The 17,134-nt window shown below is 34.7% G+C and overlaps 1 protein-coding gene across 1 annotated transcript in view; it reads left to right on the top strand.

Moving 5' to 3' along the window:
• Positions 1 to 17,134, top strand: part of LOC145694826 (dynein beta chain, ciliary-like) — a 614,922-nt gene that overhangs the window by 108,765 nt on the left and 489,023 nt on the right. The window contains exons 6-7 of the mRNA XM_081771484.1: positions 923 to 1,134; positions 9,637 to 9,734. Coding sequence (XP_081627610.1) covers positions 923 to 1,134; positions 9,637 to 9,734 — 310 coding nt within the window. The remainder of the gene's footprint in view (positions 1 to 922; positions 1,135 to 9,636; positions 9,735 to 17,134) is intronic.

Here is a 17,134-nt window from a genome sequence, read left to right as displayed (position 1 = left end):
AGCATATATCTACTTAAGTGATTGTTGAAAAGTTCAAAGTATCACTTCAGAGAGGTGTTATAAAAGTAAGCAATGTAACTTTGATGCACATTCATCACAAGTTTTTATAATTGCTACTGTCTTTTGCCATAGAAGATAGCTCAATATTCGTGAGATTGAATAAAATATTCAAATTAATTCTGATGATTAAAAAGAATATGTCCTATTCATAGTTCACATAGATGATGTATCAATATTGTATAGCAATAATATCCGTCATGTGGAACTGGACCAAGACAAACCTTCACGTCTCAAGGCCAGAACATCGATGGCCTTCTACAGACGCATGGCAACTCTAACTAGTATTCATATTATTCCGTTCGAGGATATTCCGTTAAGAGTCCAAATGCTAATCCTATGAGTTACAGTGATTTTGGACATCTCAAACGGCGCCTTTCTTCAAGTCAGACCCTCACTGTAAAGAGCTTCTGGAAATCCTGTAATCAGTTGTTGGATGATTTGGCCATTGAAGTGTTATAACAAAGTTTGTTGCTGTGAAAACTGAGATGTCGTTCAATAGTCCATACTTGTTACAATCGCATCAAGCATGAGTGACAGTGACGGGGTGCAAGGTCAGGTAAGCAAAAATTTCAACTTGTTCAAATGGAAACAGAACAACTTCTGTGTACAAAAAAACATATAAAAAAGAAGGAAAACTAGCAAAAATCAAATGACATTTACGTCAAATTATACTGAATATTTAGTAAGTTCGTTACGGTGGGTTCGAGCTTGGTGATCTAGCCTGCAGTATTTCCGTGACAAACTGATTTTTTAAATTTTAAAGGAACTTTGTTCAGAAGCATGCATGCATAACTATTGATGAAAATACTTAAGTAATAAACTGGTATTTGCTTTAAATAACTTTTAATGTTTTGATTTGCAGCTTTAACAGAAGCCCATCATATTGTCATTTATATGAAACCTGTAATGAAGTATTTCGACTCTGTTCAGAATAGTGAATTTTGCGAAGTAGGACCATTTATTAAGCCATTGATGCATAACATTGCTCTTTTGTGGTCTCATTGCCGTTACTATTGCAACTCTAGTAGAATTATCAATCTTCTGAAACAACTTTCTAATTTAGTAATGGCGCAGGTGAGATTCAAGTGTTTTATTTCTGTATTGTGTATTTCTTAGTGATAATTTTTCGAAATATTTTTTTTTATTAATCTATAAGATTTTTAAACTTCTTTTCCTTGTGAAATGTAAGTTACAAATTGTAGTGTTTTAAACAATCCATCAAATATTTTGTCACTTTCGAAGTACATTTTTTCGAATATGTTTGATATATTCTAATAGACTTGGAATCCACCTTTACTAGTAAAATACATTCAGCATATATTATAAAAAAGATAATTGTATTACAAATAGTCACGAAGTATTGAAGATAATGACAAAGAATATTACAGCTAAAGAACAGTTTATATGTTTGTGTGGTGTTAATTTAAAATATTAGTTTTAAATTTCTTCTTACTCATATCTATTGAGTTATTACTCTTTCTGATAAACTTATTTAATATAGTGTAACATACATATAGCAAAATTCCATAACACAATATTTTACGTTTATTTTATACATTATTTATCTTAATATAGGTAGGTAAATATCGCATGTCTGTCATATTGATAAAGTGTGGCACAGTAATACAATTAAGATTCTTTCCTGCTAAAGAAACATTATAACAATAGTCTTGATAAACCTACAAGAGAGACCAGAAAATTGTTTTCTTCACCATCATAGTAGATGGGAACTAATGACCTGCAATTTGGTTCAGGGACATGTCTTTTCTTACATATCCATCTGGTATTGCCTTGCATTTCTCATATCTATGGATCAATCCGTTAATAACATCTGCATAAAAGTCTGCGAAATTGAAGGTAAAGCAGGCTTCCACCGCCTTAATAACCTTCATATCATCCGCAAAATGCCTATTTTGGGGAGAGGAACTAATCGGACGGAGTGAGATCTGATGAGCATGGCGAGTGGGACAAAGGTTCATAGTCACATTGGCTCACAAAGTAGGTGTTTCTGTTGCTCACAAGTAAACCTTACGTTTGGGTGAATCGAGTTGCTGACTGAGACACATATGAGAAAGTAGTACTAAATGTGGTCAGTATTTCAGTGAAGTTGTAGGTGCGAAGCTCCAAGGGTGTAGGAGATACAGCTACCAGAACATCACATGGAAGTACAGAATAGTCTTCATACAGTTGGAGGTAAAAGCTCTGTAAGACCTCTTGTAACGACAAAAGGTGAATAACAAATATATGGGTATATATTAGGACTTGGGGGAAGTCATATAGTAAGGGTATATCTGACGGCGGCCATCTTGAAATCCGCCATTTTGAATTAAGGTTAAGTTTTTAAAATAGGAATAGGGTCATGTGATACATGATTTAAGGCGCAAATTTAATCAGAAGAGCAATGGTCACGTTAATTTTGAGTTACACACAATTGGTAAAAAGTTACAGGGAAATTAAATATTGTTGCAGCATATGTATTAGTCCTTTACCCCCACCTTGTAAATTTTGTTTTAATGACAATAATTAAATAAAAAGCAGGTGGATAAATATTAGGTCTATGGTAAGAGTTGCCTTGATGGCGGCCACGTTCAAATCCGCCATTTTGAAGCAGACAAAAGTTTTAAACAAAACGCATAACAGTGATGCCTTATTAACAGCAAATTTTACCATAACTCAAACGGTATAACCATTTTTGCTTTATCATTAACCAGCACAAAATTAAATGGATCGCTCCTTACGACTACTGCTTTGACGGAATTGTTAACGACAGATGTGTCAAATGTAACTCGATTGCCTTTGTCAGGTGTGCTCACTGTGAGCAGAGCATTTGTGCAAGTCATGCACTCTTTTCTGAACTACATATTGATTGTACTAATTGAGGACTTTTCTGGAAGAAAGACCCAAGTTCAATTATGACTCAATTCCTCTTTGGTCACTTTTCCTTAAATTAGCAACTTGTTTATGCGATAACAAATGCTGGTTAATGATAAAGCAAAAATGGTTATACCGTTGGATTTATGGTAAAAATTGCTGTTAATAAGGTATCACTGTTATGCGTTTTGTTTAAAACTTTTGTTTGCTTCAAAATGGCGGATTTGAACATGGCCGCCATCAAGGCAACTCTTACCATAGACCTAATATTTATCCACCTGCTTTTTATTTAATTATTATAATTAACACAAAATTTACAAGGTGGGGTAAAGGACTAATACATATGCTGCAACAATATTTAATTTCCCTGTAACTTTTTACCAATTATGCGTAACTCAAAATTAACGTGACCATTGCTCTTCTGATTAAATTTGCGCCTTAAATCATGTATCACATGACCCTATTCCTATTTTAAAAACTTAACCTTAATTCAAAATGGCGGATTTTAAGATGGCCGCCGTCAGATATACCCTTACTATATGACTTCCCTCAAGTCCTAATGTATACCCATATATTTGTTATTCACCTTTTGTCGTTACAAGAGGTCTTACAGAGCTTTTACCTCCAACTTTATGAAGACTATTCTGTACTTCCATGTGATGTTCTGGTAGCTGTATCTCCTAAACCCCTGGAGCTTCGCACCTACAACTTCACTGAAATACTGACCACATTTAGTACTACTTTCTCATATGTGTCTCAGTCAGCAACTCGATTTACCCAAACGTAAGGTTTACTTGTCAGTTTGCCGGTACATTGTCCGCTAACAAACACCCATTTTGAGAGTATCTCGTCCCAAATAACGATCTTGCCAAGATTTTGCAATGATATTTAAATGCACTTGTAGCAACCATTCATAGATATTGATAATGGAAAGTGTGCTGCACACGTTATATAGAAAATGAGATCAGTACAAAATGTGCTTGCAACAGAAATGGAATGAGTCAGTGGGTCAAGTTTTCTGAGTGGGTCAGTGGGTCGTGGGTCAACAACATGTGATCCACTGCGACCCACTACGCACCGTGACTCACTGCGACCCACCACCCACCATGACCCACTGCGACTCACCGACTCACTCTGACCTACGGATCTAATCTGTTCACTATATTGTAGACAGTATCTTCTGCACATAAGTGAATTTGTTTACTTTTAATTTCAAGGCCTCAATTTCCCTTTCTTTTCCATTTGTTTCTGTCTACTTACCTGAGATGAGTATATCTAAGTGAAAAAAGAACTTCAGGCACTTTTGGATATTGATATTTGCAATTGTAATAATAGCAATAGGGCTTATACTACTACTTGACTTTCGAGGCATATAGTCTGAGAGTTTTTAGAGGAGCTAACTACTGAAAAAAAAATACATTTTTGAATCACTGTAATATATAAATTATTATATAAAAAATTGAATGTAACTGTGTGTGCCTGATCATCACGACCAAATTGCAAAGTCAAAAAAAAAAAAAGACTTTTAGTATATAGTTAGGCCTTAATCCAAAACTGGGATGTTATCATATCGCTTTCATTATAATATATATCCTAAGGGGGTAGTGGGGATCCGAAATTTTGTCAAAAAAAAAAAAAAAGCTGTTAAACTTACGGAGCTGAAATTCAGTATATTAACTCTTCATTGAAAATAAACAGAACGTGTCCTAGCATTTTTTTAAAATTCTCCTTTATGGGGAGGTTGGCACTTTCTATATATGAAAAAATTGGTAGTGGGTTGGTTTGTAAAGATAATCGAAAACGATCGATATTAGTTGAGAAAAAATCAGAAACAATTATTAATTCAGAAACAAAAAATTGCTTCGCTTCAAATATCCATTGCTTACTACTATAATAATTGCAGAAATTAATGTTTATTATATGGAGCGTTCAGAGCACAATGCAATCAAGCCATAAAATTGTGAGAAAATAGACATAAAATTTGTACTGTAAGCTTAATTACTTGGAAATTTTAAGTTTGGACTGTACGCATAACAATATGGGAAATTTTACACTTTTTTTCCCTTTTCGTTGGTCTACTTACCTTGATTTAGGACTTTCAAATTCCATAATTTTTCCACTGAAAAGTATCTATAACTCAACAAGGAAATAATTATACCATGATAAATTAATTGAAATTCATCGTAATTTGGTCCATGACAAACAATTTACCATTTTATATCGTAAAGGTCAGATCGACTGTTATTGTAACAGAGTGGTGCTTGAGCGATTGACCGTAGAAATTCAAACTCCGATTAGTGATAATTTCATAGCCTTGTTTTATTACAAGTGTAAACTCTTTAGTAGTAGAGAGGAGAATGTGGATTATGTGTGAGAGTTGATGACGATGGATTTTGGTTTGTCAGAGTAGGTCACAATGGTGAGAGTGGTTCATGGTGGGTGGTGGGTCGGCATGATTCATGGTGGGTAGTGGGTCAGAGTGGGTCACGGTAGGTGGTGGGTCATGGGGGTGGTGGGTCAGTGGGTCGTGGGTCAAGTTTTCATTGACCCATGCCAACTCTGGCTTGCAACAAGCTTACGAAGTAGCCTAAGTGTAGAAGTTTCCTGCAAGTGTACCAGAACACTTGAAGCTAGTTAGCAAAGTCATGGTATACTTGAGGAGACTCACAATTGAGTGCTTGAAAGTGAGAAGGGGCTAAGCCACAAACAGTTAGTTTTGAGAAAAATGAAGTTTTATTAGACTAGTACAAAATGCATAACGTATGGTTATTGTTATTGGGCAATGGCTTAATTGCTTTCAAATATCAACAGGATAATTGACAAAATGGTTAGCAGCAACAACAGGAACTGTATCTACATCAAAATTTTAGGTTGTGTGGCATAGCCCCTTCTCACTCTCAGGCACTCAATTAATAGTTCAAGTGTGCTGCAAGTTTGATTCTAAAGATGAAATCAATATCAAGTTCACTTGCAGACAATTTGCACACAAGTTCGGAAGTCAAGCTTTCTGTAGGTATGTAAGTTACTTGCCGGTAACACTTTAGCAGAATTATCAATCTTCTGTATAATAGGATATTGTGTATATTAGCGACTCGTAAAGGAAATAACATTGGTAAAAAAATTATATATATAACTCTACAAGTTAAGGAAAGACATCTTGTTTTAAGATCTCTTTCCTTAGCTTGTAAAGATAAAATTATTTTTTTACTGATCTCATCTGTTTCAAGAGCCGTCAGTATATGCAATATTTTATTCGCCAATATTTATGCAATATTTTTATGCAGAAAATATGCTGTCTGGTGCAGGGCCGGATTAAGGGGGGGGGTCTTAGGAGGGCTATAGCTCCGGTCCTCCAGGTGGACAGGAGCCTCCACTCTGATCAAAATCTCTAACTGGCTATCTAAAAAGAATCATGAAGATACAATCATCATCATAAAATATGATAAATAATATGAAACATATTCCCTTAACATCCCTACTGTACTTTCACGGAAATGTATTAGGTGAAGTCAGCAGGGCCCAAATACTTTTTTCTAGCCCCGGGCCTCCAGGTGGGTTAATCCAGCTCTGGTCTGGTATACTAAGAGCCTGGGTATTGTAAATTACATACTTGCAGTTACAGTATATAAGAATTAGTATATTCTAAGGTATATTCTAAGTTTTCTCCCTCCGCTTGTAGCGATAAAATTATTATTTTTCTTTTATCGATATGACTAACCTGATGTACGCCAGTGTGAAATTACCCTGCTTATCTATATTATAAAATTGAAAGTGACTATATTTGTGACTCTTAATCTCTTGAACCGCCCGAACGATCTCGATCAAATTTTCAACGTAGATGCGGTTCTGGTCTGGGAGTGTTTTTGAGTATTTACTTTGACTGTATAACTTAGGGGCGAGGGAGGAGGGGGACATAGATAAAATAAATAAAACTTAATAACTCTTGAACCATCCGACCGATCTTGATCAAATTTTCAATGTGGATGAGGTTCGGGATTGGGATGATTTTTATCATTTCACTTTGGCGGAGCAACGTAGGGAAAGGGGTAAAGGGGGAGATATATAAAAATCAATAAATATAAAAATAAAAGTGACTATGTTCGTGAATTAGTTACTTTTGAAACACCCGATCGATCTTAATAAAATATTCAACATATATGAAGTTCAAACCTGGGAAGTTTTTTTATCATTCCATTTTGACAGTAGATGTAGGGGAGGGGGAGGAGGGGAAATATATGAAAATTAATAAAACTTAATAACTCTTGAATCACCTGACCGATCTCGAACAAACTTTCAACATAGGTAAGGTTCAGGCCTGGGATGTTTTCGTTATTTCATTTTTACGGTGCAACCTAGGGGAGGGATAGGGGGGAGATACATGTAAAAAGAATAAAAACAAAAGTGACTGTCTTTGTGACTTCATCACGCTTTAACCACAGGACCGATCTTAATCAAATTTTCACTATGGATGAAGTTCGGATCTGGGGTGGTCTTTATCGTATCACTTTGACGGTAGAACTTAGGGGAGGAGGTAGGAGGGGGAGATATATAAAAATAAATAAAACTTAATTGCTCTTGAACTACCGAACTGATTTCGATCAAATTATCAACATAGATGAGGTTCGGGCCTGGGAAGGTATTTATCTGTCCACTTTGACGATAGAACTTAGGGGCGGAGGTAGGAGGGGAGATATATAAAAATAAATAAAACTTAATAGCTCTTGAACCACCGGACCGATCTCAATCAAATTTTCAACCTAGATGAAGTTCGAACATGAGATGATTTTTATGATATAACTTTGACGATGTAACTTAAAGGATGGGAAAGACATTTACAAATGATAGAAAATTACCGATATTAGTGTCGAATTTATAGTTTTTGAGGTCGCTGAGATGAACAATGACATTTCTGATGCCATTTAAATCCAAATTCAGACCCGCAAAAATTGTGGGAGGGATATATATAGCCTATATATATATATATATATATATATATATATATATATATATATATATATATATATATAATCAAAATGAAAAAGTAATAGTAAAAAGTGACTGACTAACGAAACATATTACTATTTTTTTCTTAATTTAACCCAGCGAAACGGGTAATTGATGCTAGTAGTATTCTAAAAATTAATCTATAGCATCATATCTAACACTTGGTAGTGGCTCTGCCTATAGTGTTAATGACAAGATATTATAATGCAAAACAGCGTGGTTGAGCACAGATTATAGCCACAAGCTAAGTAAAGAAAACTTTGAGTGAGTGCAATTAAATATTAAACATTTTTACCATTAAGCTAAGATGCAGCAATATGACATAGCATCAACAAATTCGGCAAAAAGAGAGGGATTTAGTCTATTATTGTACCTAGACTAAACGTTGGTATAGTAAAGTATGGAAAGATCTTCGACCATTTTTTCTTTGTAAAATTCTATATTATAACTGTAAATACAATTAAACAGACATAATAATTTGTGGTCAACTGAAGTGTTTCTTTAGGCTGACAAATACTAAAATCTCGTACTTTGTATAATTATGACAATAAGTCATTTAAAAGACACAAGGTGGCCACGATTTTTCCAAGACTGTGTCAACAATAAAAATGAAAGTTTTAAACACCAAAATTAAGTATATTTATAATATACAAAGAATTTTACATAGATATTATATATATATATATATATATATATATATATATATATATATATATATATATATATATATATATATATATATAAAGATATATATGTAGTTAACCGGCCCACTTTATGCTCTGAGGATAGGGGAGACGGTTATTTTGTTTGGGCGGACTGCTTATTCTCAATGAAGATGAAAAACTTCAAATACTGTACCCTTACCATTTCTGGTTTTAGCAAAGAGATTAGAATGGAGGTAGAATATATTCTTGAGACGCTTTATTGATTTCAGAATATCAATTCTCGCTATCACTCACCGTTTTAACTCTATAGCAATCAACGTTAAAAACCTGAAGTGGTTGATTTCTCTCACTTCTGATTTCAGTAGGGAGTTAAGGGATAAGGTAATACCTATTCTTGAAATGACAAACGAATACTAAAAAAAAAAAAAAAAATCTTGTTATATTTTTATAGTTTTCTCTCTATGTTGATGAATATTGAAACCGGAAGTTATATTGAATTGCTATCACTTTCGGTTTAAGTAGAGAGTTAAAGTTTGACAGAAAATGCAAACTTGAGGCTCTTAATCGATTGTAGGAAACTGCTTCTCGCTATCAATTACCGTTTTTTAATCTATATCGATCAATATTAAAACCGGTAGTGATTGATTCTACCATTTTGATTTGAATATCATCTCATCGACGGACTCGCTTTCTAACTTTTGATCCTGGCTACATCTTGACTAAATTTGATGTTGATTCATCACGTACTTCTTAAGACTTTGTCTTCCGGACGGACACATGGACATACATGGTAAATTCCACTTCCGGTCTGAATAGAGGATTAACGGAGGGGGTGAAAACCATTTTTAGCATGCTGAATCAATTGCAAAAAACTCATCTTGACATCTCTTACCATTTTTGTTTTGATACCTGTCAACAGACGAACGGGCGGACAATTATGAATAGCATAGTTTGGATGTCTAAAAGCCAAATATGAATAATGGTTACAAGAGATCTACAAAAAAGTAAATATATATATATATATTTTGCATTTTAGGCAACATTATACCTTGATCCTGCAGGTATACTTCAGGGTGATCTTCTAGAGAATAAAGTTAAAATCGAAAAGACGCTGAAATACTTGTATCTTTTCAAGTAAGTATTTATAAACATATATTCGAATAATAGATTATATTAGAGTATAAATTTCATTATTTTTCTTAGATTTTTCTCACAATCTGGAATCCAGACTGTAACAACTCGTCCTTTTAGTACATATGCACCTTCCAAAACTCTCACTGAGCGAGTGATGACTTCAAGTTTAATCTTGGGGTAAGCGGAGGGGCAGATATTTTTTTTCGAGGTGTAGCATTTCTTTTATGAAAAAAGTTTTATACAGATTTGACCTACATTACAATACAACATGTCTGGGGAAAAGCAGTCATGGAGACAGGCAAAACCGCAGGGGCGCTTGTCCTTGTGTTCCCTCTGGCGTGTTGTTTCTATGGCTAGCATCACACAGAACTACAAGTGCATCATAGGATATTTGAAACATTTACGTGCATCAAATGGCGCGTTAATATGTATAAATTTCGTTTTTGTCACTGATGCGCAGCATTTTCAACCCTAAAGAACGATCGAAAATAAAAAATGGGTCATTTGAGACATATAAATGCATTGTGGTTTAAGATTACTCAATTGATGCAGACTTTTGCATCGGTACTGATGCATTTCTTCTTGATGTGAGCGTCACCTGTCGTGTTTTGTTTGAAGCTAGTCTCCAGCACTTACTGCGCATGCTCGACTGGTTTTCGTGTTGTTGTGGAGCGAATTCTGACTTGTTATTGTGTGTGTTCGTTTGTCTAGTGCTGGAGAGAACTGCTAAGAAAAACGGAGGTAAGTGTATATTAAAATACGATATTATTGTGTTAGGTAGTGGAAGTATGTAGTTATTAAAAAAACAGTACCGTTAGCAAAACAAAAATAGCAACAAGGAAAGAGACAGACATAAGAGATTCTCAGAAGGAACTCATTTCCTGCAGGGGGCCGAAGTGGCTCAGTGGTAGAGCGTTCACCTCTGGTGCTTGGGGTCCCGGGTTCGATTCCAGCCCCCGCCATGTGAACTTTGTGGTGGACAAACACCGTGTGCGTGGGTTTTCTCGGGGTTCTCAGGTTTCCTCCCACCTTCTTCATTCCACCATTTCATTCATTACTCATCACCACCGTCTCCTTTAGCCTAACCGGCATAACCGTAGGACGTAAAACTCAAGAATTTCATTTCATTTCATTTCCTTTCCTGCACAAATCCACAAAGGAGTGAACAAATATTTAGGTTAACTACAGTACATACTGCATGCAAGTGACTCATGCTAGCAATTTACATATAAGTACGTATGATTTCGAAAATAATTTCAGCTTTAAAGCAAAAATGGTGTTGGCTGCTTGGTTTTCATTAAATATATCCGATGCATGCCTGAACTCCGAACCGCTGTTATTATTATTATTATTATTACTTTTATTATTATTAATACTGAATATTCTTATTAGGTGAAGGTTGATTATTTAGAAAAACTTCATTTAGCTCTCATAAGTTGTTATTCCTGCACCAAGGGCGTCGATCCTGCGGGTTTAGTGGTCTGGGACCCCCAAAGTTGAAATGGCCCTCTAACGAGGGGGGCCAATTTGCTAAGTTGAAACAGGTTCTCCTATTTCTACAGTACATGGTCATTCATTTTCCTTTCTACTAATGTATATCTTTCATAGGGCCCTCCAAAGTTACACAGAAAACTCCGCCCTTGTCCTGCACACACCAACAGTAGAGTATCTACTAAAAGTCACACATGGTCACGTAATTGTGATGTTTCTGTTAGAGTATCGGGCCAAAAGCCCCCATTTCGTGATATTGAAGTAAATATTGACAAAACACGGGCATGCCTATTATTGAGCAGGAAATAAATTGAAGGTTAAAAACAGTAGGATGGCATTAACCCTTATATATATATATATATATATATATATATATATATATATATATATATATATATATATATATATATATATATATCGTATATGTTTATACGTTATGGTTGTATTTTCATTATTCGATTTAAAAAGTACTAATAAAGCTTTTTTTCTAGAGTGGAAGCGTTCCAGAACACGTTACATATGGTTTTACGTCTTTCTGGGTCGAAACATAGGGTGTGATACGTCATAACTTAAAACTAAAGAATTTTTTGTTAGGCCTATTTTTACTATTTTTTGAGGTACTTACTTTTGCACCTATAACAAAACTTCCTTTTTTCTCGATTTTCCCGCTCAGATACTCGACGGAGACATGCGAATTGCACCGTTTCAAAGGCTGTTCTATTCTGAAGAGAATGAGGTACGAACCATAATGCTAGTATAAATAAGGATGTCTCAGGAAATTTTTACCTGAGATCTTGTTTTAAACGGGAATTTATGGTACTGTGGGCATATTATTTTTTGGCGGGCTTACTTTTGCACCTAGAAGATTGATATTTTGCACATACATTCAGTGTACTCCTTAGTATTCTACAGATATATTTCATATCTCTGCGGTGCCCCAAGTTGTGTTCAAACGGGTAAAAAGGTTTTAAAAAGGGATATTTTAATAAATCCCTTTATCGAGATTTTCCCGCCTCATATACATGATGAAGACATGTGATTGGTAACGTAAGAAAGTACTTTCCATTGTGAAGAGAATGAGGTACGAACCATGATCCTAGGATAAATAGGGATGTCTTAGAAAATTTCCCGTTTATGCGGGAATTTGGTGTATTGTGGGGATATTCTTAGCACATGTGTTAATATATATATATATACCTTACTGTTCTAAATAGAAGCTTTAAATTTTGTAGACATATTCACTATGCCCTTAACATTTTTCAGTTGATTTTGAGATTTGTGTGTTAACACAGGGGGGAGGGGGTGTCCAGAAATGCTAAAAAAGGGATATTTTAACAAAAATCCCATTTTTTGCAATATTTCCCGCCTCAGATATATGACGGAAACATATGAATGGTACCGTTTGAAAGACTGTTCTATTCTGATGAGAATGAAGTGTAAAACATGACCCTAGGATGTCTCAGAAAATTTTTATATTACATCCGAATCTTTTTGAGTCATCTGGGCCACTATGGGGATATTCTTAGCTGATTGGTAATTTGTTTCTCCCATCCTTACTATTCAAGATAGAAGGTTGAAATTTTGTACACACGTTTCGTACACTATTTAGTATTTTTCAGTTTATTTTGAGATCTGTGTGTTAACACAGGGTGTTCCGGACGGGACCCAAAATAGAAAAAAGAGATTTTTTCTACCAAAAGCCTTATTTTTTCCCTCAAACTTTCCGTTTCACGGACATGATAGGGAAATGTGAATGGTGCCGTTTTAACAAAGCGTATAATAAGGAAAGGAAATTTCAAATGTAATTTCTGGTATCACTATCAGGTTAACTTTTCAGAGGTTAACAGGATTTTCCACTAGTGTTATGTTCTTCCAATGAATTCAATTTGATTATGAGATTTAAACTGACTGTTACTTCTTTTTTAATTAAAATTCGTAGTTTCATGAATGGGCAATGAAAGAAACATAACTCAGCATGTCAGAAGGCTACTGATGATGTGTCAGTAGAGACAAGAGACACACCTACTAGAAAACATGCTACAGGCTAAACCAGTAACGTCTTAGTTACTGTTCCATTTTCATTTTTTTAAGAACATGAGTCGTGTACTTACGTAACATCCTATATTACTAAGAAAGTAAACCTGATAGCGAAATTCTGATTTCAGATTTGAATTTAACATGGTAAATTGCTATAGACCTACAGACTTTTATCCCAGAAATATAACTTTTTTAGAATATTGTAATTATACATCACAAGAACAGTTTTCATATTTTTGTACCTAATTCGAAACGTCCACGTATTTGTCCGTTTGCAAAATATATCTTTAATAATTAAAAACAGGGAAATGTAAGTGAACAATTCTTTCAGATGATTTTAAAATGAAACTTTGGATGTCTTCCCGTTTGGCCTTTTCCCGTTTCGCCTTGTGCCTGTTTTCATTACTTCAGGTTATGATGCTAAGATAGTATATGCTAATTTGGTTGTAAGGCGAAACAGGAATTCCCGTTTGTCCTTTCCATTTTGCCTTACACCAGCGAAGGGGATTTTCAAGTTATGATAGGGAAATTTAGTGTCATTTTGGAAAACATTTGTAATGCTAGTAGTATTTACGTTTGAACGAACAGAATAGCTATAATCAAAGCAAGTATTCAGAATTTTGTGTTATCTGCGTCACTGTGTAAAAAATTGCTCATGTAGCCTTGTATTTGTACCTCACATATGAAGAAGAGAGCGGCGGAAGAACGAACATCAACAATTACTAAAAGTTATAGGTAAGCATAGGTAACTATATATAATAGTTTAATAGTTGTAATAAGGTATAAGTAATTTTGACACTGAAGCTCCTCTGTATGTTTCTAAACTTTACTCTTGCAACTTCTCCAAAAGTTATTTTAGACCTTTAGATGTGGAACTTTTCTTAAATGGCATCCTAGCTAGCACACAAATACATAGTCCTTTTTTTATTTATAGTGTAACACAATTAACCGGTCGTCGTTAAGCAATATTCCGTCTGTCTTTACTTTCTCGAGGGAAAGTACGACATTTTTTTTTGATGTTGATGTTTAAAATGAGTTTATTTTCTTCTCTCCAGGAAGAAGATTGCTAAGGGAAATTACTGTGGTGAAACTGCATCTATTGTCCCTATTTTTGGTGCCGTCAAATACTCTCTATATAACGTACGAGCATGAACCGGGCACCACTATCGCAAAGATTGAGTAAATTGAATGTGGAAGGATCGTGGAGCGAAACGCAGGACGGCAAAAACTTTTATTGGGGGATGAAGGCGATGACACCAGTAGAATTCTTGTAAGTTATATTTTAGTAATCAAGAAAATAGTTTATCATTTCTTACGTTCTTCTTCTTTCCTTTTTTTCTTTTTGAAATCGTGAAAATCTGTTATGACAATAGTAATAGGAGTAAGAATATTAATATTAAAGCATTTTCTTTAGAATGTCTGTGTTATTTATACTAGTCTTTTTATCTTCAACAGGTTTTCGGCGCTATTGGAACTTTGGAAATTATGTGTCAGTGCGACAGGATTGTAATGGATGGGACACTTAAGACTGTACCTCTCCTTTTCTCCCAAATGTACATCCTGCATTGGAAAATATTTCGGCCAGGTATTTGTTCTTTTCTTCTGCATATTGCCCAGTAAAAAGCAAGAGACACATGTAAGATTACTGGAGGTAATCAGGGAAGAAGCTGAGAAATTTGGACTGCGTTTCAAATTGAAAGAAGTTTCTACTGATCTTAAGAAAGTAGCAATCAATGCTATAAATAAAGTACTTCCTGGTTAAAATCACAAGATGTTCCTTCCACTTCTCTCAGTCTGTTTGGAGGAAGGTTCAGCAGTTAGAATTTTCTCAACTGTACAACGAGAACACTGAAGTAAAAAGATGGATTCGACATGCAGCAGCACTGCCTCTGGTACCAACTTCCCATTTAGATGTAGTGTTTGTACGTTTGCAAGAAGATGCGCCTGACGTTCTATGTAAGGAGGAGTTCCATGATTATCTTATAGACACTTGGCTGGATGATGGTGACACGCTATTTTCTCTGTAAGTATGTTTTCTTTCCTACATAAATAGATGGCGTTTAGCGCAAGTTGTTTTTTATTATTAAATCATTAATTAAGCTATCCCGAGCACTCTACAGTATAGCATTTTTTCCATTAACACCTCATGTAAAGTGTAATATAGATTTTCTTGCGACGTGCATGTATTGAAGATTCTACATTCACTGATTTGTAAATTATCAAAAGAACACATTCTTTTGCTTTGCAAAAGAAATAAATTAGGTTCACCCAAAATTTTGCCATCTACTTTCCAACGTAGATTCTCCTGCAATCCTTTGAATTTTTAATGTGCTAATGATGTATTTTTACCTATTTGCAGTGACTTGTGGAATCACTTTGAAAACGATCAAGAACAAATGACTAACAATGCAGGACAGTGGCACGTCAAATTACGAAGAAAGGCATCAAGGGATCAATTAGACATATATTCTTTCATTGAATTAATGAAAGACAGGCAACGTGAAAATGAAAGATTGCGAGTACTTCTTCAAGTGGGTTATCAGAAAACACTTAGAAAGCTAAAGTAGAGACGGTTTGACGACAGGATTCACCGCCTAAAAGATAGACTTAAGAACAATGAAATTGATGTAATTTCATATACTGATGCTGTTTCATATTATATCCACATAGAAACTTGATATGCTATTTCGGGTGTGATAATAAAATTTATGTTCTTCTAAGATATTTGAGTTTAATTTATCTGGAATAGAAGAGCCGTTGCAGTTGAGAATAAGATAAATCCCTCTTTGTTATAGAAACAGAGTGAAAATTCCCTTGTATGTTATAAGGTCAAGCAGGAAAAGGCCAAACGAGAATTCCCTTTCCGCCTTAAGATAACATCCTTATCGGTTGTATGGCAAAATGTTTTGAGGGCATAAGGCGAAACGGAAAAAGGCCAAACGGGCATAAATTAGTATACTAAAATATATTATAAAAAAGCGATAGAAAGATTCAGAGAACATAGACATACAAAGTTTGATTTATAATCTGAGTTGGTAATTTCCACTTTTTTTTCTCTCTCTCTGTAAAGTCTTGTGTTTCCCATCGCTAGATTTGCTATCGGTACAATTTTTCTAACATTGACCCATGTTGTATTATTTTACCAAAGATAATTTGGGATTTTAGCTTTAGTGAAAATGGCAAAACTGCTCTTGTAGAGCAACCTGTAAAAAAAAGCTATGTACCTAGGTGTAATAAATTGAGTTCTTTTCCTTTTTTGACTTGTAAGATATATTATTTGAAGGCCTTATTTTTGTAACTATTTTCTCATAATGGTTGTGACATAGTTTAGATGGATCTCATAAATTGAGTGGCCTAAATTGTATATTGTACATCTGATATACAGGGTTGTCAAGGGTGTGAAAACGATGGAATAAATTTACAACACTAACAAAACTATGAAATCGAGGTTTATTAATGTGATGCAAGACAGAGTGAAAATATTCCACTTTACATGAGAGCCTCTGTGACCAAAAGGCTACATGAGCAATTTTTTAAACAAATGACGCAGATAACACAAAATTCTGAATACTTGCTTTGATTATACGCTATTCTGTTCGTTCAAACGTAAATACTACTAGCATTACAAATGTTTTCCAAAATGACACTAAATTTCCCTATCATAACTTAAAAATCACCTTTACTGGTGTAAGGCGAAATGGAAAGGACAAACGGGAATTCCTGTTTCGCCTTACAATCAAATTAGCATATACTATCTTAGCATCATAACCTGAAGTAATGAAAACAGGCACAAGGCGAAATGGGAAAAGGCCAAACGGGAAGACATCCAAAGTTTCATTTTAAAATCATCTGAAAGAATTGTTCACTTACAT

The sequence above is a fragment of the Thermobia domestica genome, chromosome 9, assembly GCF_964235325.1.
Source record: "Thermobia domestica chromosome 9, izTheDome1.hap1.1, whole genome shotgun sequence".
Lineage (NCBI taxonomy): Eukaryota > Metazoa > Arthropoda > Insecta > Zygentoma > Lepismatidae > Thermobia > Thermobia domestica.
Note: the sequence above shows the minus strand (reverse complement) of the source record. Positions and strands in the feature narration are given on the sequence as shown.